Genomic DNA, 20511 nt, shown 5'->3' with positions numbered 1-20511 from the left:
TCTCCAAAGTCCAGAATCAGCCCAATAACCTTGTCTTCCTGTTGTTTTGTTCTTTTACTTTTTTTTTGTTTTTGTCTTGGTCTTTCTCTCTCTCTCTTTCTCCCCCTTTCACTCTCAATTTCTGACACTGTGATCCTCCTTCTTTTTACCTCTTATCTTGTAATCAATCATCTCTTCTTTCTCTCTTTCACTGCATCTTCTTTCCCCCCCCCCCCTCACAATATCCCTGTCTCTCCCCCCTTTTTTTTTTTTGTGCTTTTGTTAACGTGTCGCGCGGCACTGGCCGATGATGCAGTGGCAGGATCAGTTGCAGGGAAATGTATGACATGCTGAGGCACATGTGTCCTCCACTAGGCCTCGGGAAGAGGTGTCCAGCACGTGTGGCCTACAAGGTCAGAAAGGACCTCATCTACACCCGAGTCTCTTATGGGTGTCGGGAGGGGTGGTTGGGGTCCGGGACTCAAGCGCTAATCTTGGTGTAAACTTTAGTGTCGTTGTTTCCTTGGTTCTGTTTCTTTTCGTGGAAAGTTGGAGTTGGGGCTGATCAGTGTTGTGGCGTTGTGTGGTGGTGGTGGTGGTGTGGGATTGGTGGGTGCAGGTAGCAAGACATTTAGGTTGGAGGGTTAGGCAGGTAGTGTATCCACAGGAGGGGATGAGAAGAGGGACCTTCTCAGCTCGTTTGCACCGTATACGAAGGTCACTCAAGCTCATCTTGATACGCACATGACAGTCAACAGTGTTTAATGTAATTCTGCAAATAGCGTGTTTGTAGTAAGTCTACGCATTAAAGCAATTATGTATCACATCCCAGTACAAAAAAAATACAAAAATAACAATACATGAATGAATTAGACAAACATTTCACCCACGTAGACGCTGCTGGAGTCACACACTCTCACACAGGAGCATGCGTGTGCAGCAGGGCTTGGAAGGTCCGCTAGACTTACGTCCTCTGACTCGTTCCGTCCTGTGGATGGGGCAGGCTCGCGCACACATTCACACACAAGCACACACAGAATCAGGTCATGACAGCATACGTGGATACGCTCTGATTCGTTTCTCATGGTAGAGAGAGCAGAGTGGCTTGTGTCAGTGATGTGCTTTCCTCCGAGAGCCTCCGGTTGCCATCCAGAGGCCGCACTTTTACTCTCACCCCTCATGTAGCAGCTCCGAACCCCCGAGCAGCCTTTTCTATCTGCAAGTCCAATCTTCTCTTTGTCCTTCGGTTCTGTCGTCAATGCAGTTCTATTCTGTTTCCAGCCCCCCCCCCCCCCCTCACCTTCATCTCTGCATATTGCTCCCCTTCCTCACGCATACCCACTTTCCTCAACCTGCCTTCTGCATGGCCGTCAACCAACCACGATCCACCTCCCACCTGCACACGCGCCCTGTCCGTCATATCCATCAACGCAGGCACAGCTCATTGTACGCAAACTGTTGTATCGGAATGGAAATACGCAGAGTGATAACAAACGGATTTCTCAACCCTCATGTTACCACGTACTCCTGCCAAACTCCTCTTGTGATCAAACGTGACCAGATTCATGACACGTCATTGGCAGATCACTGTGAGCCTCGGGGGGGGGGGGGGCGAACAGCCGAACAGCCTGTAGGCACAGAAGATCACTCCACTTCCAACCATTGCTTTATCCCTCCTCCTCCTCCTCCAGCAGACCTGGGGAAAATAGGACTAACATGTTATGCCAGGTCTGGCTCCATAGGCATGGGGTGTCAATCAAGGACGGTATAACAAATTCATTTTCATAGACTTAATAATATCCACTTAGTTCCACCCACAGAAAAAAAAACGACTGACACCAGAGTTCTCTAAAATGTACTATTTAACCCAGGGATTTGCTCTGTCCACTTCTTAGTGAATCCTTTTTTTTTTTACCCCCTGCCACCGTACATCCTTACATCCGGCGAGCTCATTCTCCCCTTACCCTCTTTGTTTTTCCTAAAAGCCTCCTCCCTGAAGTCAAAGTTAAACTCTTTTGTACCACTGCTCAACAACCCAACATGCTTTTCATGCTCGGTTTTGGCAAAACATCGCAAACATCTTCATTTGCCTCTTGATGATCGTTATTAACCTCCCTAACCACTTTCCACAAGCACCTTGCCAATGAGAAAAATCCAGTTCCAGGTCCAACCAGTCCACAGAACAATGACCCATCTAGATCCAGTGCTTTTTTTTAAATTTATTTAAACCTCCAATCTTCTCTGTCCTGAGGTGAGACAGCAGAGCCTACAGGCAGGACCGCTTTCTTACAGACACAGCCAACTAAGTATGGTGGTGTGTTTTTCTTTTTATCCTTTATTTGATCTTTTGTTCGTCTACTCTTGGTTACTTTTTCCTCTTTACATGCACCAGCTCATAACCAATTCCTTTTTATTTCTCTATCATTATCTTACCCTTATGCTTTCCCTTTTATCATATCAATTTTTCTGGCAGGATGTATATTTCCTCTCATCACATATCTCCTTCATACACCACATCTTAGCACCAAATGAACACTTCCATGGGGACCCTTTCTTTTTCTTTTTTTCCCACAGAATGCTGCTCTCTCTCACCTATTAACCTCTAAGCCTGTGCCCATTTCTCACACATTAGACATCGGACGATTAGCGATAGAGCCAGTTGCTCTATTGTCACAGCCGAGCCCCATTGTCTACAAATTCTCTTATTCGCTCCAAGAACAGCCACGTTAAAAAACAAGTCACGCACTCATTTTAATGCCGTCGACAGAGGATGCTTTCTGTGTACGGCTGCGCAGCTGCTTGTCCTGTGAGGCATATTGTGTGCGCATCGCATGCCGCATGAGGGTGGGATGTGCAAGAAGGGTTTGGGGGAGCAGATTTTTTTTTTTTTAAGTTTTGATGAATGGATTAAAGGAGGAGCACTTAATCGGGATGTAGGGGGGAAGCATGATTTGCTGCCTGTCTGGGTTGTCGCCGTCTTCTGTCTCCAAACGCACACGAACGTCACTCTGTCATCTGTGAATTGGTGTGTCGGTGTATCTTCTGTTTCTGTTACAAACCAACAAGACCTATAAAGGATCAAACCAATAAACAAAAACCAAAGTGTTCCCCTTCCCTAGATCGGTCTCTCGGTTGTTTTTGGTCTATTGGTTTATCGTCTGGTCTCTGTTGTTTTCCCTGTGAACCTCCAAACCCCTAGGGGGAGCTGTGGATAACAGCAGCTGCCGCTCAGCGTGTCCTCAATATTGCAGACGCAACCAACCTGTGAGGTCTTTAAGGCATCCAAAAACACATACTCGGATGACATGACAGTTATGAAATGAATCAATATATAAGCGGGACACGATTCTGAATGAGTCGTCAATCAGCCCGGCACTCACAGGTTCTCTCTGATCAAAAACATCTCAAAATCGTTGGGTTTCTACACGTGAATGTGTTGTCACTTCAACCCTGAAATGAAAACACTGTATCGCAGTTCAAATCAAATGTGTTGTTACAGGCAGACGGTCACAGTCAGAGCCGGCTGCGGATTCTATGCACAGCTCCTTCGACCTCCTTTACCCCAAACCCCTCCTCTCTCCCCCCTCCCTGCCACAAACCCAACATCCCTCCCCCTCCCCCTTCTCACCTGGAGGTTCCACGTACATGACACCCCCCCCCCCGCCCCTCAATTTTCTCACTGCTCACCCTGATTGGCTCTCCCACAGAGGCTGCTCCGCATGGATCTGCCTGTGGCCGATGACAACACAGTCCACTTCAACTCCACTCTCATGGCCTTGATCCGCACCGCGCTGGACATCAAGATCGCCAAGGGTACGGAAGGTTTGGAATCCCTCTTACCTCCTGTTGATTCAACTTTTCACATGCTTTTTTTCTCTCCTTTTTCTTATCCCCCCCCCCGAGCGCAGAGCTGTGTGCTTTTTCTGTGCTGTGAACGCGGAGACCGGCCAGCTCTCCTACCGATGCTTCTCCTACTGTACCTTAAGTACAGTGTGCTTTTCATGACGGTAGATCGTGTGTGTGGCATGTTGCCGAGTTGTGCGTGAAAGCTGAAAGTTGAGATCCCTGTGGAATCTCTCAGGCCTCGTACAGCTACCGCTGCAGTTGTGAATTTGGTCATAGCTCTTGTTGTTACTGTACTAATAAAACCTTTTCTTCTGTCTGTCTGTTTACATGTTTGTCTGTCCTCTCTCAAACCTTTTGTGTCAATATGAATGGGCATGAATGATTTGTGTGTGTGTGTGTCTCTGTGTGTGTGTGTGTGTGTGTGTGTGTGTGTGTGTGAGAGTATGTTCATTTTGTTTGCATGCATTTTTTCATGTGCCTGAACTTATGTGTCTGTACTTGGCTGGCGTGTGTGCGTGCGTGTGCGTGCGTGTGCGTGCGTGCGTGCGTGTTGAATATGCCTAGGTGGTGTTGACAAGCACCAGATGGACGCAGAGCTGAGGAAGGAGATGATGGCAATCTGGCCCAACCTCTCCCAAAAGACTCTGGATTTGCTGGTTACGCCGCACAAGTGTAAGTTGCAGAGTGTGGGTGCAGGTGCAGCGACACGGCTCGGACGCAGCCACCCTGCGCCGCCCAGCGCTCCAACGTTGTTTCTCTTCACGCCACCTGAGGACCGCTTCTCTCAGCCAGTCTCTCTCACTGCTGCACCCTCTGGATCCGCTGGCACATCACCCCCCACACATGCACAACCCCACACGTCAGGATACAACAAAGCACAGGCGCTGTAGGGCTAAGATATATGCACAAAAACACCGGCTCACACAAACACTCTGCATGTCCGACACAACACAGCAGCTACACACACACACACACAACACACACACAACACATACATAATACCCCAACCTTACTTTCATCTACAGAAACGACACTCACTAGAAAAGACCCATCACTTGTCTATAGACCCCAGCTTTCTGTGCCTGAGATCAGAGGGTGCCCTACTATAGATCAACTCTCTATAGATGTCTTTTCACTCCAGGGGGCAGTCAGCTCACTGGCTGGCTGTACAGCACATGACAGAGGAAAAAAATCTGTATTTTTGAACTAGTAATTACACTGAGAACAAGTGCACAGGTACCAAAGGCCTCGTTGCACAATGCAGTCGTTGTGTTCGTTCTTTCGGTGCATGACATTGCTCGGAGCTAGGAAATTGATTGTTTACTGAGCATAACATTTGCAGCCAAGTCCAAATATTAATTTAAGCTCTTTTCAGACATGAACTCTGGAAGTTCCGCAGTTTGCCATTCTCATGAAGAACACAGCAGGAGATTGTCCAAGTCAGACACGTTCACAACGAGAATTAAGGCGATGGGGGGGCTGTGGTGATCCGTGAATGTTCCAGAGATCTTCCTGCTGTGTTCTCACATGGGCTCACTCGGACATTTTTCCGGAATTTAGGGGGTCTGGCAGGAAAAGATATGGAAAATGTCCGGAGCAACATTTGCAGAAATTTGCCTTCTCACCTATATCCCCTCCTGCCCCTCGGGAAAATGTCCTTACTCCAGTGCATGTCTGAAAGCAGCTTTAATCAGATGTCACAGATTTTATTATATTTCTCTTTTTTTTTCTTTTTTTCTTTTTTTTCTTTTTATGACGTGGTAGGTTCAACTTGTATTTATTCTTGTGATCACCTGATCAAAACTTCCTGGAGCGACCACGTTTTTGTGGTCGCTCTCAAAAGTCCTTCTCAAAAGTAAGATAAGATGAAAAAAAAAAAATCTGTCTGTGAAAAGACCATTTGCTCGATGTTCGTGTGTGTGTGTGTGTGTGTGTGTGAGATCTGTGTGAGAGTGTGTTTTCTGTGTGCACGCACAGGGTTGGGTCAGATTACTTTGAAATGTAATCAGTTACCCAATACAAATCACATGACAATTTTTGTAATTACTTAAAAATCTTACATCAAAATATAGCATTTTGAGTTCTGCAGATTTACTCTTTAAATATCTTTAAACATGGGGGAAAGAAACAACGCAAAAAAGCATTTCTTGTAAAAAAAAAAACTTTCTTCCATTTTGAATTTTACAAAAAAGGAACGAATTCTCCGTTATCTATAAATCATAAAAAAAGAATAAATAAAATAAAACGCAAACAAAGCTGGCAACCTGAGAGGAGTAATGTGCACAATAATATATTGTTGTGATACTGTAGAACACAGAGGAACATTCAGCATTTAGAAATCAAACTAGCCTTACAAACAGATGCTGGTATGAACATCTACAGGAAAATGAGTAATAATAATAATAATAATAATAATAATAATACATTTCATTTATGGAGCACTTTTCGTAGTGAACTCTAGTGGAGTTGCTTGGATTCCGTCCACATGTATGTCACACCTGATCATGAGTCAACAGCATTGGTTATTTCAAAATTACCGTATTTTAAAGACAATCAAAATGTAATCAAGTAATCCTTGACAATGTAACTCATCTAATTACACTTTTTTTAATGTTATCTCCTCTAAGTATAGTTACTTAATTTTTATAATCTCATCATGTAATCCAGATTACATGTAATCTGCCACCACCCAACCCTGTGCACGCGTCACCCCTCTCTGCCATTCCTTGCGCTCAGGGTCCATACCAACGGGTCTAATCTTGCAGGGTAACTTGTCATTCTCTCAGCAGCGACAGACCTGACGGTGGGGAAAATCTACGCTGCCATGATGATCATGGAGTACTACCGCCAGAGCAAGATCAAGCGCTCACAGGCTCTCCGGGATGAGCAGGTATTGCCTGTCTGTCTCAGGGAGAACGAAACTCGACTCTCCCTCAACCTGCATCCCTGCGACCCTATAAAAAGGCAGACTGATGCACAGAAATCAAGGCTGCAGGGCTGCTGCCCCATGCATACGAACCAGGGCTGAGATGACCCCTGTCCAGATCGGTGGGGGAGGGCGGGGGGGGCGGGGGGGGGGACAATAATAATAGCACAATAATATCCCAGTCCCATGCAATCTGCCACCTCCCAACATGCAAGCTTCCCCGCTGACAGCAAAACCACTGCTGCCATCTGCTGGGCAGAGTTTGTTACGTATTATTTTTACAGTAAATTTGGCATTATGCAGAGAGAAAAAAATGAAAGCGTATTTCATAATATTAATGAAATTTAAAAATATAATTTAGATGAATTATACCTATGTGTATTTATTTATTTTAACTACAGGGCCATGTTTTTTAAGCAGGCTGAGATGATGTCACAGCCCCAAAAGGCCCCAACCTTCGTACTGGCTCGTTTCGCTGAGCTTGACCCTCACTAACATCGATTGTAATACTGAACCCACTCACTCCTCCTGATCCATCCTTTTTCACTTACTTCACTTCTTTTACCCGTCATGTTGTTGAAACACACGGTGCAAGACATCTCCGAAAGTGTCATTAGTGCAGATGTAATCACACAACAGTCTAAAAGTGTTTAATGTCCTTTACATGCAGTACTCGACATTGTGTTCAGTGCTTGCACATGTAGTTGGGAGGTTTGCCCGAGTTTGGATTTGAATAAATGAAAGGGAACAAGGAAAGTTCTCATTTTAAAAATCACAAAGCTCAGAAATTTCAATTCCTATATGTGAAAGTCATTTTTTTTCTTTCATCCAACTTGCATGTGTACCAGGTTAATGACCACGTTAAAATCGGGAAACGGTGGTTATCGGGTCGTACTGTTGCATCATTTTAGGTGTATGACTAATAAATGTATGGCTGAATGCAGCATGTCATATATGACTTGTCCCATCATGCAATTCACCTGGTATGTGCTCCCCTCCACAGGATGTTTGCAATGTTTATCTGCCATGATGTTCTCTATCCCTCCTTTGAACGAGGCCCCTCTTTCTCCATCAACATTACGATATTTCAATCCATTATGGATGACAATTGATCGTCACATGAAATCCATGATTGGTTCCTTTTGATCCAACCCTGAGCCACTTATCCTTTTGGGGCTTTGCAGTATAAAACACTTTGATGGTTAGAGTCCTGGACCTGGACCTCTACTGCTATGCCCAGAATGCACCCATCTCTTTATTCCTCTTCCATCGTCCCTTTCGCCTTTCGCCTCGCCTTCAGCCAACAGCCGCCTCCTCTACACCCCCTCTGCTCCTGCTCTGCCTCTTTCCCCCCCATTTCCCTGTCAGTCTGCCTGATTGCTGGCGACGGCCATGTTGTATATCTCAAACAGAATCGAACGCCATTACTGTTTCAGCGCGTGGAGCCACCTTCCCCCGGCCAGGATGGGGGCCCGGGACTTAACAACGCCCTCCCTCCACCTGAGACAATGGAGACTGTTAACAACCTGTGAGTTGGACGTTGTTGGTGTGTCTGACGTTACACGAGGTGGTTTGTTGAAAGCAGACCATTTAAGCAACGTGTGTGTGCGTGTGTGTGTGTGTGTGTACGCATCATAGGCCAGTGGAGGGGGGGGTCCCGGAGAGCCACTCATGGGTGACGGCCCGTGCTCAGGAGATGTCCCAGAAAGTTGGCAGCTGGAGCCCTGAGGGACACCCTGAGGACGGCCTGGGAAGCATGAGCAACTCTCAGGTAGCAAGCTCACACACAAACACACTGAGGACGACACACCCAACAGCACGCTCAGACACACACAGATAAAGACACAGATAAAAAAAAAACATAAATACATCCTTGTCATATACGAAGTTTGTGTGACCAAAGTACAAACACTCGATCCATTCAACATTTGTTTTGACTTTCATGTCATTTGCTACCGAATAAACCAAACCCAAAGAAAAGCTGAGGACACGGTAAAGGTCAAATAAAGTATGATGTCGTAACAGATTGCAGCTCCAGCAGTGTCCCCCTTATTTATAAAAAAAACCCCTCTTTCTTACTCGAATCAGATAAAGCAACAAGGACATCGCGTTTGTTTTGGTCTTCATTGTAACTGTGGTTAAAATTGGTGATAATAATACAGCAGCCTATTGTTATTTTTTAATTAATCATTATACACATGAAAAGAAAAAAGAGGTGTGTAAATATGATGCACGCAGGAGGAACCAAACAAGTCATGAGGGCTTGCCGGGTGGCCATCCTAACTTGGCACATACATCATCATTGAAACACCAAAAAATAAAGTGGCATTCAAAAATTAAAAAAAATAAAACATGAAAAGGCTGAAAGCCCAAGGAGATTGTTGATCAGGTTATTGACGTGAGTCTTATTTTCACATCCTCAATGTTCTCTCTCGCCTAAAGTCGAGGTTCCTCTGGTCAGTAGTTGTGAAAATAAACACCAGTCTTCCTACTGTATGCTCTGTATAATCTGAAGCTTTTCTTTAGTAAATAAATCTTTGTTAGAGGCTTGTTGGACTGGCCAACTATCTGACCAGGGCACAAAATAGAGAAGTTCAGAGCTCATACTCTGTCTTCCTCCCTTGTTGCCTTTTGTAATTTCTCTAGGTCATTTTCATTTCTTGAAATCTGACTCTGTCAATTCTTAAGTTTCCAGTGATGTGGCGTATGGCCCGTTGTTGGGGGTTTTTTCGTTACAAAATTTTCTGTCACCGTTTATTTTGCTCATTTCGCCGCGGTGTCTTCTTGCTGTTAAACCTCTCCGCTGTCAGACCTCCTCCAGGGGCTGGCGGGTCTCCGTATCAGTCTACCCTGTAAACACGGCCACGTCTTCAGTCAACACAGAGGTCTGGTGGAGAAGTTTAAAGTTGCACAGAAGAGTGTGTGGGCCTCGTGCAAACCAGTTAGCTTGGTCAGAGGAGAATCAAATCATCCAAACAAAAAGGCAATATGAGACGAGACTAGAGTGCATGTAGTGTGATGACTGAGTCGGTGAGCTGCGGGCACATGCTGCAAGCGCTTCTATTTAACTCCATTTTTCTTCCGGCCTTGTGAAAAGCCTGTGAGATAGCCGAACAGATAACGATTGAAACTCAAACAACAGTGATAAAAGGTCCAACTGAGTTGCAGCTGAGCAGGAAAAGGCCAAACGGCCCCGGCTGTTCGGCCCCAGACAGCCCCGGCTGTTCGGCCCCAGACAGCCCCGGCTGTTCGGCCCCAGACAGCCCCGGCTGTTCGGCCCCAGACAGCCCCGGCTGTTCGGCCCCAGACAGCCCCGGCTGTTCGGCCCCAGACAGCCCCGGCTGCCACATTTAGCTCCACTTCTCAAGGTAAACTCTGTAGCATGGTGGTGACAGAAAACCGTCCAGGTCGACCTCATGTAAGGATGCATCACCTGGTCAACGTCACATCCTCTGGGCCGCATCCGATTTTCCCTCTCGGATCCATTCCTGCCGTGACCCCCCTCCATCTGGCGTACTAGCCATTAAACCGAGAGCATCCACCTTCCTGTGAGCGCACCAGCTTCGGCGACAGCAGCCTCCGCAAACACGAAACTAGATTTTGTTTGGAAAACACTCCCCGTCTCGGTTGCCTCCTTTTTCATTCATCCCACAATTTAAATAAACTAAAACGGCAAAGAAATGAAAAAGCCACTCGCCATACACTCACTCATGAAAACCCTCCCACTGACTGCTCTTTACCTCTCTGAGACCCTCAGTGCTCTGCTTTCTTTGGATAACAAACTTACCCCCCACCCCCACCCCGCTCCCTATCAGTCTTCATAGCAGCCAGTCACATCATCTCCTGCTCTCCTGCTCTGTTTGCAGACGGTAGAGATGAGAGAGATGGGGCAGGATGGTTACTCGGATACTGAGCACTTTCCACCAATGGAAGGCCATGGCAGGGCCGCTTCCATGCCCCGCCTCCCAGGCGACAACCAAGTGAGCAGCATTCTCACTTTTCCACTCTCGTTCTATTCCCCCCCCCCCTCCCAATCACGTGTGTTCCCCATCTCCTTTTGTTTGAAATGATCATCTTCACAAAGGTCTGACTCGTTGCTCGAAGACTTGGTTGCTGTGGTTACATGAATCAATGCCAGGCAAAGTTTAGCACAGGGTTAAATGGGGTTTTCTGCCAAATTAAGGCCACAATTGACAAATGCCTACTATCACTGGTTTGGTACCAGGTCTACATTTTTTCCTTTGGGTTACATGGTCACATTTTAGCCAAAGAACCCCCAGTGATGTGACTTCCATCACCTCGGCTCTCCTGTCATGTTTTGCTGAAATGCAGACCCTCCAAACTTGAATTCACAAGGGCCACAGCAAGGCAAAGTTAGACCTTCGGATCCCCTTTTTTTTCCTCCCCATCTTCGGCTCTTCTCTCCTCCCGTCTCTCTCTCTCTCATCCTCTCACCTGCATGGAGGGTTATTTTTAGCTGTGGTTGTCCGGTTTTTCATCCCAACGCGCTCATCCATTTGATATTGTTTCATATCCCGTTGAGTGCTCTGGTTGTCATATGCACACAACAGATCTATGTGAACACACACACACACACACACACACACACACACACACACACACACACAAACACAACATATCTTTGTTGTTTATGGACTAAACTGTCTCTTCCTTCCTGTCAAAGGTTTTTGCCTGAGCTGAACACTTTTTTAAAAAAAAAATCTTTTTGAATTTGGGGTGCTGGTTGGGGGGGGGGGGCATTTAACCAGGACTGGAACCAGCATGATATTGTATGTTGCAAATGTGTGCGAGCGTGCGTGTGTGTTTTGTACAGTATATATAACTCACACTGTTCCTGTCACATTGTTTGTCTGCCCTTTGAGTTGACTGTTGTCGTGCGCGTCTGTCTGTGAACACGCATATCCATCTTTTTTGCCGACTGTCCTCACCGCTGTTGTGACCGTGGCGCCGTTGATTGAGCATTTTCATGGTGACCTTGTGTGTGTGTATACAACACTGTTTTGGCGCCGGCCTCCTGCAGTGTCTGTGGTAAGTCTTTCTCTTCCACTTTCACTCGGTGTCTAATCACACTCTCTCTCTGTCTCTCTCTGTCTCTCTCTGTCCCTCCTCCTCTCTCTGTGTTTCTCTCTCCTCTCGTCACTGTTGCACCCCATCCCCTCGACTAACACTCTTTGGTTTTTAACTTGTTGCGCCCTCTGTACCCCGTTTCTTTTTCATTGTGTGCCTGTCCATCCCTGTCTCCCTCTCTTCTCTCCCTCTCCCTTCCCTCTGCCTCCCTTTCTGTCCCTATACGTATGCTCCATGTGTGACCACACCTTTGGTGCATTTGTGGCTCTGTGTGTGTGTGTGTGTGTGTGTGTGTGTGTGTGTGTGTGTTTGTGTGTATGTCCTCTCTGTGCTCATACAGCAGCGGAGGAGAGGGAAACAACGTGGCAGTAACCTCAGTGTATGTACCCTGTCTTCCCTGTCTCGTCTCTCTCTCTCTCTCTCTCTCTCTCTCTCTCTCTCTCTCTCTCTCTGTTTTCACTCTCTCACTCTCTTGAAACTCTGCGCTTTTCTTATTTGTCATGTCTTCATGTTGTGTCTTTATCATTTCTAGGGCAGACTTTATGTAGAATTTAGCAAGGATAAGCATTTTTTTCAGCATGACCAGATCTGATGTCAGCCCAGCTTCCAAACTGATCCCAGCATCCTTCACTACGCCTCTCGTGCACTTTTTAACGTAATGGGTTTGGAGCTGGGCTGAACTCTGCACGTCCCCTCTCGTCATCAAGACTCTGTCTTTCTTTCTCTCTCTTTTTCTCTCTCTCTCTCTCTCTCTCTCTGTCAGCTGCCACTGTTGCTCGTTGTCTCCACGCCTGCTTGCTCGTCTGTAATGGCGTTGTCCATGTTTCCCTGTCTGCGTCCAAGTCTCCATTTACACCTGCCAACTTGCATGCAAGCAATTTGTTGAAATGCTCTTGTGAGTGAGTGGGTGAGTGTTTTTGCGCGTGAGTGTGAGATAGAAAAGGTGAAGGCAGAGGAATGGTCTGAGCGCATGAGTGGATATGTCGTTGGGATTCTCAGTGCTACTCCGATGAGGCCAGATGTTTTCACATCCCACCCGACCAACCTGTCGCCTTTCGGTGACGCGGTAACTGGAAAACTTGTCCAGGGCGTCTGCCGAAAGGATCTAGCACTGAAGTAGCCTGACACGGTTTACATGCCCTGAGGTCAGCTACCATAGGCTCTGTCCTGCTGTCCTGAAGGAAGTCCTCATGTGGGTAGAGGACTCAGGACAACCCCTATGTACCTGCATGGCTGTGGGGGGAGAGCATGCTGAGACGGATTAGAGAAACCGGAGCTCTGCTCAGCCTGGAATGTGCCCTGTGCGGCGGGGTTATGGGTGGTGACGATGGAGGAGTGCTGCAAGTCGTACTGATCCTTCTAATCCCTCCCCCCACCCCCCTTCTTTTTTTTTCTTTTCCTCAAAGCAAGTAACAGAAGCATGGAAGGCATGACTGTGTGCCATCATCTCTTTTATTTATTTATTTTATTTTCACTCTTCGTCCAATTTTTTCTGCATCAGGGGTTGGCTGTATAGCTGTATAGTTTGAGCCCCGAGACAGTTGTTTTTCTCAACACTGTGCATTTGAAGGACTAGCACAGTGTCACAGGTGTAGTGGAGACACATGCTCGTGGTGTGATTCTTCATTGTTAAAAAACATAAGAGATAAATGATATTGTTCTGTAGGTGTTTCGATCCAGTTCTGGGTTACAGGCAGCCATGGTTAAACCTATTGTCCCTGAAATAGACGGACTGAAAGTACTTTAACTGATTGACTCATTTAAGCTGTTTTCAGACATGAACTGGAGTTCGCCGTTCACATATGACGAACGCAGCAGGAGATTTCCGGAGCACTGAAAAGCAGTGGGGGGTTTTTCCGGTCATCGACGCTGTGAATCCTCCGGACATTTTCCTGCTGTATTCTCACATGGGTGCACTCGGACATTTTCTGGACATTTCGCAAGGGGGGCTGGAGGGATTAGGTTCCATTGCAAACATCTGTGTTCTCACATATAGCCCCCCTGCGGAAAATGTCAGAGAAATGTCCGGACATCAGTGCATGTGCGAAAGTCTCCCAGAGCTGAGAATTTGTAAAAACTTACTATAACAAACATCTCTCTCTGATAACTGCGAATTAAAGGACGGTTATCAAACATGTTTGAATTGAAGAGGTAAGACATAGTTTAATTCAAATGGTCAATTTCTTTTACGTATCTTGCCGACCCCTGTCCTATAAACTGTATGCAGTGTCTAATATTTTTGAAATAGCATGGTTGGAACATGACTACTAATGCGGGAGTGTGTGATTTGAGGAGGGATGTGGGGGGAGGGTGTTGGGGGTGCGTTCAGATCAAGAATCTGACCCTATTCACACACACATGCACACTTATCCTCATAGCTCACAGAAGACTCAAACTCGACAATCAAAGGAAACACCTCTCCTTGCCTCTCTTCCTTTCTCTTCCTCTGTCGCCTGGTGGTCTCTCTGTCTCTCTCTCTTTCCCTCTCAGACCATCAACGACAGCAGTCCCATGACGCGCTCGGCCTCGTCGCTGGGCCACAGCAGGTCCGGGCGTGGCCACCGGGACAAAGGAGGGGCCGACGACTACATCATGGAGCGCGTGCCCGAGGAGGGGAGGACGTCCAGACACGGACACCGACGAAAAGACCGGAGTCACCGGGCGTCTGAGAGGTCCCTCTGTCGCTACACGGAGGCTGACACGGGTAGGAAACACTGCGCCACACACACACACACACACACACACACACACACACCATAGATAGAGATAGCAATAATGTGATGGTTTGACAGATGCCGTATTGATGATGCGTAGAAGCTACGTATCAAACTATTACCGTTTCTATTATTATTATTGTTTCAGGATTATATATATACAGTATCTTATATTATAATAGAAGAAAACATTAGTAGTAATGTTAATGTATTAATTGGCAGTAATTTGCTCTTTATTCTGCTGCTTCATCTCTGGCACTTGAGATGTTATTGCACTACACTCCAGAACTGTATAGAACAATTAGACACAGAATACACAAATATACAGTTTTATTTTATTCCATTTTATATTATTCCTATTCTATTTATTCTGTCCCTATTCAAACCGGTGGCTCATTCTGTATTTTGGCTGCTGCAATACCTAAAAGGATTATCTTATCTTATCGTTCAATTGGTTGAATACGTGTGAAAGATTAAAAAAAGTGTGTGGTGTGCCCGGTACATTTAAAATGTTGTCATATTGTCATGGAACATCATCGCAATCCGCCAACCACACTTGACCCCGATGACAACTCCTCCCTCAGGCCTGGGCACAGACCTGAGCACCACCACCCAGTCGGGCGACCTCACATCCAAAGAGAAGGACCGGGACCGAGATCGCGGACGGTCCAAGGACCGCAAACACCACCACCACCATCACCACCACCACCAGGGCTCTGTGGACAAGGAGCGCTACGTGGCAGAGCGCGGGGGCGAGTACGGCCATAGGCACTCCCGCGACCGAGAGCACGACCGCGACCGGGAGCACGACCGGGAGCACGACCGCGAGAGGGAGAGAGAGCGGGACCGGCGCTGGTCACGGTCGCCCAGCGAGGGTCGTGAGTGCATAACACACAGACAGGTGGGCCGTTTGGGTGCTCGTGAGCATGTGGTGTCCAGTGTTATGTCACGTTCATGTGTATGCACATATACCGTATGTTTGACTACATGCACGCAAACGTGTGAATTGTAGATGTTTTCTTTAACGAAGGCCCTGAGGTCGTTCCAGCAACCAAACAAATATGCATAAAAATGTATATTTGCCCTGGCTAAATGTTCTGGATTGCAAATGTCCTCCCACGTTTCCCCCCACGGCCTTTCCGTTTACAACATCTTTAACATTCTAGACTGCTTATTAAAATAAAAAACACACAGGTACGGTCTACGTATGCTCAAAAACTTTTGTGATGCACACCGTTCAGCCTTGTGAATTGATTCTTGGACTCTTATTGAAACTTGAAAGATCGTTGCACAGGAGGAGTAATTGTCTTTAATACTTACAACTTTTGATGTTGTACAAATTTTGCAACTTGTCGTGTAAATATCACACGGCTCACATTTCAAAAGTTAAAAGCAAAACGCATTTTTCAAGTATGTTAGGTCACCATATTTACCCTGTATCACATTTGTTGCCCTGGAAACCAACCCTTGACCCTTCTTTTCTCCTGTCGTCTTTTGTCTTCTTTCCTCTGCGTGACATGTGGCTTCTCTATGTACTGTATGGTGCTGTTTGGAATCTCATTACTTTGATCCACATCTGCTCTGTTGCGTTTTGATGACTCTCATCTCTACCTGTCTCCCATCCACTCCACTCACGTCATGACTGGTGCTTCTATTCTTATTGTTGCTGTGGTTATTGTCTTTTCTTGCTTTTCTACTGGGACTCCTGTGCTTTCTCTCTTTCTCTCTATCTCTTGTTCTGTCTTTCCCTTTCTATTCGTTTCATACTCCTATCTTTCCCATCCTCTACTTTACTCTACATGTTCCTTTCGTTGAATATGTGGTTCGTTCTTTTTATTTGCTTTATTTCACTTTTTGTGTAGGGCAGTAGTTCGGTCAGTGGAAGTCCTGTCCCCTCAACTTCGGGGACCAGTACGCCACGACGAGGCCGTCGACAGTTGCCTCAAACCCCCGCTACACCCCGGCCCCATGTCACTTACTCCCCTGTGGTCCGTAAGGCCATGCCCACGCCACCTGCGGGGCCCCAGGGCAGACCCCCAGCCCCGGCCCCGGCCCCGGCCCCGGCTGCGGCCCCTCGCCGCTTTTCTCCTGAGCCTCCCCAAGCCCAGGGCCCACCCCACGCAGGCGTCCCACTGGCCCACCATGGCACTGCCCGTCAGGGTCATCATCCCCCGCCTCGTTGGGGAGACACAGGTGGAGGAGGCGGGTCCGTGGAAGGGGACGGCTGCTTCTACCAGGACTACCAGGATTATGAGCCCCACCATGAACCACCTGCCTATGAGCAGAGCCCCATACAGGGCAACCCTCATCCACATGCCGTGGCCAACCACCCACTGCCGCCTCCCCCACAATCACAGCCACACAACCCGCATCCCATCCCTCCGACTCAGCCGCACCCTGTAAACAATCCCCACCCTCATCCTCCACCCCACCCACAGGCCACTCGTACCTCACCTAGGACTGCCCATCATGCGGCCCCTCCCACCACTGCCCTGACTGGGCCTGCGCAGGGCCAGGTGCAGCCTGCGGCCCAGCGTCGCCTGCCCAATGGCTACCGCTCCTCATCGCCTTCCACACATCTCCACGGACCCCCACAAACTGGGCCGCACAAGGTCCCCCCTCCGGCTGGGCATCCCAGGGGACCCCGTAAGGGCCTGCATGAACCCTACAGCGAGACGGAGGACGACGACTGGTGCTAGCCTCTGGGGATGGGGGAGGGGCGTGAGAAGGAAAAAGAATTGATAGATGGACCGAAAGATGGAAAAAGGGAAGCTCTCGGACCAGAACACTGACTGCCAAGGGAAACCAAGACTTTTTCTTTCTTCCATCCATTCAATTTGTCCTCTCCTCCACTGCTTGGTAGGTCCCAGCGATGGTGGGCTGGATGAAGGGATCAGTGTCAGGGTGAGGGGACGGAACAGGAATGCTGAGGCAGGATCTGGAGAAACAAATGGTTTAAGAGGGGGTGTCACAAGCCACCTCCATGTTTCTGCAAACATGCTGTCGCATTCATCTCTTGATGCCAAACGAGACCAACCTCAAACTGCGGTTTTTAAGGATGCAAGCAAGGAGGGTGATGGACACTAGTCTTTGTGTGTCTTAAATTATGCCTCTGGCAACGAGCTACAGCCACTTACAAGATGTCAAGAGTTACGACTCGACAAAAGACACTTACAGTCAGAGACAAGAGTGATCACTTTGGGGGGGGGGGGTTTGTCTGTTTTCTTTCGCTTCTCAAAGCTGACGTCACTTAAGTTAGCTGTAAAAAAAAAAAGATTCGAATCCAACCCTCCCAGCCACCAGTTGAATATTGATGAGTTTTATCATCTGTGTTTTTAGATAAGAACAAAACTGACAGTGAGCCCCCTCCACCTGTATGAGGTGAGGAGGCCCAGTGGATGGGAGAGTTGGGGAGATTTGACAAGTCCCTCAGTCAAAATCTAGAGGACAGGATGGGGTGGGGGGGGGGGGGGGGGTCCCGGAGAACCTCAACCAATGACCTAAAAGAGAAGAAAAAGAAAAATGTGGAGATGGGTTTCAAAAAAAAAAACAATAACTGTTTTCTGCAGTATTTCTTCTTCTTCCTCCTTCTCTTCTACTTTTTCAAAACATTGAAGCTTGAATCTTCTGTTGCACCCCACACGGCTTGGTTTTTTAGACTTGCGGAGTTGTACACCCTGTGGAATCCTGCATGAATGATACAAAAAAAATTATTAATAGCAACAATGAGAATCTACTGTATGTGGGGGGTGTTCCTCAGTCCTTTCTGTTGTGGTCTGTAGGGTTTCTCTTTCATTTTTCTTTTTTAATGCCTTTCTGTTTCTCTCTCTTTCTCTCTCATCTGTATGACATTCCTCTCTCTGTACCTTCATTTACACTAAAATCAAGTGGCAGAAGGATATAGTAGGGAGATTGGATCATTACTGTATGTGTATGGAGACAGAACAAAAATGATTCCTTTTTGCTTGCTTGTCTGTATGTTCTGTGCCAAATGCTTGCCACTGATACAGCTGGAATTGCACATATTTTTGTGGAAGTAACTTTTTGTAACTAAGGTGATGAAGTGATAAACTGGGAAGCAGGGTAATGTGTGTGTATGTGGGCGGGGGGGGGGGGGGCGCTGTATCCAAGTTTGACAAATTAGTAACATCTCAAAGTCTTCCAGGGTTTTGGGTTCAAAAGACACCAGAGAGAAAGAGACCAATAGAAACGCGGCGGAAGGAGAGAAACTCGTCATTGTTGTTTTTATTTGTCACTGAGTGTCATAATGGATAAAAAGATAATGTAATAACTTGTATTGATCATGATGATCATGATAATGAGGCAGATTACTCCATACTTGGTTGTATGTTCTTTTCTGTATTTAAAAAGTTTTTGAGCTCAGAGAATCATTTTTCCAATCCACACATTGCATTTGTTGGAGAATGACTTTGCCGGAGGGCAAACATAAACCAAGGACTTCGCAAAGCAGACTCCAGCCTAAAGGATATATAGAATTTAGACAGTGGATGAATTCAATTTTTGGACTCCCCTTTTAAATGTTTTCAAACACAGCACTTTGAATTCAAATAAAATGTAATGTATCCTCCTGCTGCTGCTGAAATATACCCGTGACCTTCGGGTGGCACTGTAGGACAAACGGTGTCCCTCTGGGTTTTTGTACCTCTCCCTTCAAGCCACCTCTGATTCAGAGCTGTTACACACCAAGAATACAGCTCAGCTCCTTCACCGTGTGTAAAAACAGGTGACTGAGTTGTGCAGTTCAGATGGGTTGGAAAAAAAGATTTCCTCGGGCCTTGGTAGGGAAAAAAATGAAATCTCTGTTACCACTCCTATATAACTTTATTTCTCTGTGTGCCTCAAACTAACACTTGTTGTCACTAACACACTCAACACTGTCAGCCCCAACTTTGTCTTTGTTTATTTATGAATTTATTTGACCAATGTTTTACCTGGAGGCCTATCACACGTTGACCAGAGAATGCACCGGGGAAAAAAAGAAAAGAAAAAAAACTGCCTATTAGTGTCTTTCCAACCTCAGTGGAATGTCACAGACAAGTATTTTTTCACATCACTACACTTAAACATCAGAAAGCACACTGGGTATGTAGCTCCTGAGTGTGTGTGTGTGTGTGTGTGTGTGTGTGTGTGTGTGTGTATGTATGTGTGTGTCTGTGTGTCTGTGTGTGTGTGTGTGTGTGTGTGTGTGTGTGTGTCTGTGTGTCTGTGTGTGTGCATGCGTACGTGCGTGTGTACATGAGAGAGTGTGTATCTGACACATCTGGGTGTTCTTGTGCTCGCTTTGCTTTCTTTTCCTTATCTCCAGAAATCCTCCACTGTGTGTGTGTGTGTGGGGGGGGGGGGGGGGGGTAATGCCAGTAACCCCTGAATGAAACATGTAAAAGCCCCAAACATTCACCATCGTCCATCTTTGTGTCTATGCTGCAGTGAAATCCACTAACACGCTGATTAACCACACAAAGTCTTCAAAAAGCAATGTAAAGCCGCTACTGAAAAAAAACCACCAAAAAAAACAAGACGTTTTTATGTACAAAAGTTCGAATAAAAAAAAATTAAAAAATATCTAGTTCCAGAAATGCATGTGCTATGTGCATGCCACACCGTGGGTTAACAGTCATCTTCAGGACATACAAGAAAAAGCAGATTAATGAATTCAGAGGAATAAAAAAAAAGATATATAAGTAGATAGATGTTTTTAAAAATGCAACGTTTCCTTTTTTCCCCTTCTATTTTTGAGAACAAAAAAAGGTTTTAAAAGTACACAAAAAAAAAGTCTAAAGATTAATAACACTTAAAGAGACTTCGCTTAGGAGTGGGAGTCTCGTTTTTTTCTTCTTCTGTTACATGGGTTTGAGGCACAACACGACCATGTTCAGGACACCACGAGAAAAAAAAAAGAACTGTTTTTAATGAAAAAAAATATATATCTACAAAGAA

The 20511-nt window shown here is 46.4% G+C and overlaps 1 protein-coding gene across 22 annotated transcripts in view; it reads left to right on the top strand.

Moving 5' to 3' along the window:
• Nucleotides 1–17855, top strand: part of cacna1aa (calcium channel, voltage-dependent, P/Q type, alpha 1A subunit, a) — a 78049-nt gene extending 60194 nt beyond the window's left edge. For 10 of the 22 annotated variants that reach the window (XM_047328183.1, XM_047328197.1, XM_047328194.1 and 7 more), the window contains 10 exons: nt 3687–3801; nt 4390–4497; nt 6612–6715; nt 8164–8279; nt 8390–8522; nt 10618–10731; nt 12180–12218; nt 14330–14543; nt 15138–15454; nt 16416–17855. In XM_047328183.1, the coding sequence (XP_047184139.1) occupies nt 3687–3801; nt 4390–4497; nt 6612–6715; nt 8164–8279; nt 8390–8522; nt 10618–10731; nt 12180–12218; nt 14330–14543; nt 15138–15454; nt 16416–17252 (2097 nt within the window). In that variant the 3' untranslated portion in view covers nt 17253–17855. Of the gene's footprint in view, nt 1–295; nt 393–3686; nt 3802–4389; nt 4498–6611; nt 6716–8163; nt 8280–8389; nt 8523–10617; nt 10732–12179; nt 12219–14329; nt 14544–15137; nt 15455–16415 lie in introns of all 22 variants that reach the window. The other 12 variants (XM_047328189.1, XM_047328185.1, XM_047328182.1 and 9 more) reach the window with 7 other exon arrangements.
• Nucleotides 17856–20511: the final 2656 nt, after the last annotated feature.

Source organism: Scophthalmus maximus, chromosome 17, assembly GCF_022379125.1.
Source record: "Scophthalmus maximus strain ysfricsl-2021 chromosome 17, ASM2237912v1, whole genome shotgun sequence".
NCBI lineage: Eukaryota > Metazoa > Chordata > Actinopteri > Pleuronectiformes > Scophthalmidae > Scophthalmus > Scophthalmus maximus.
This window is presented reverse-complemented; position numbering and strand designations above follow the sequence as displayed.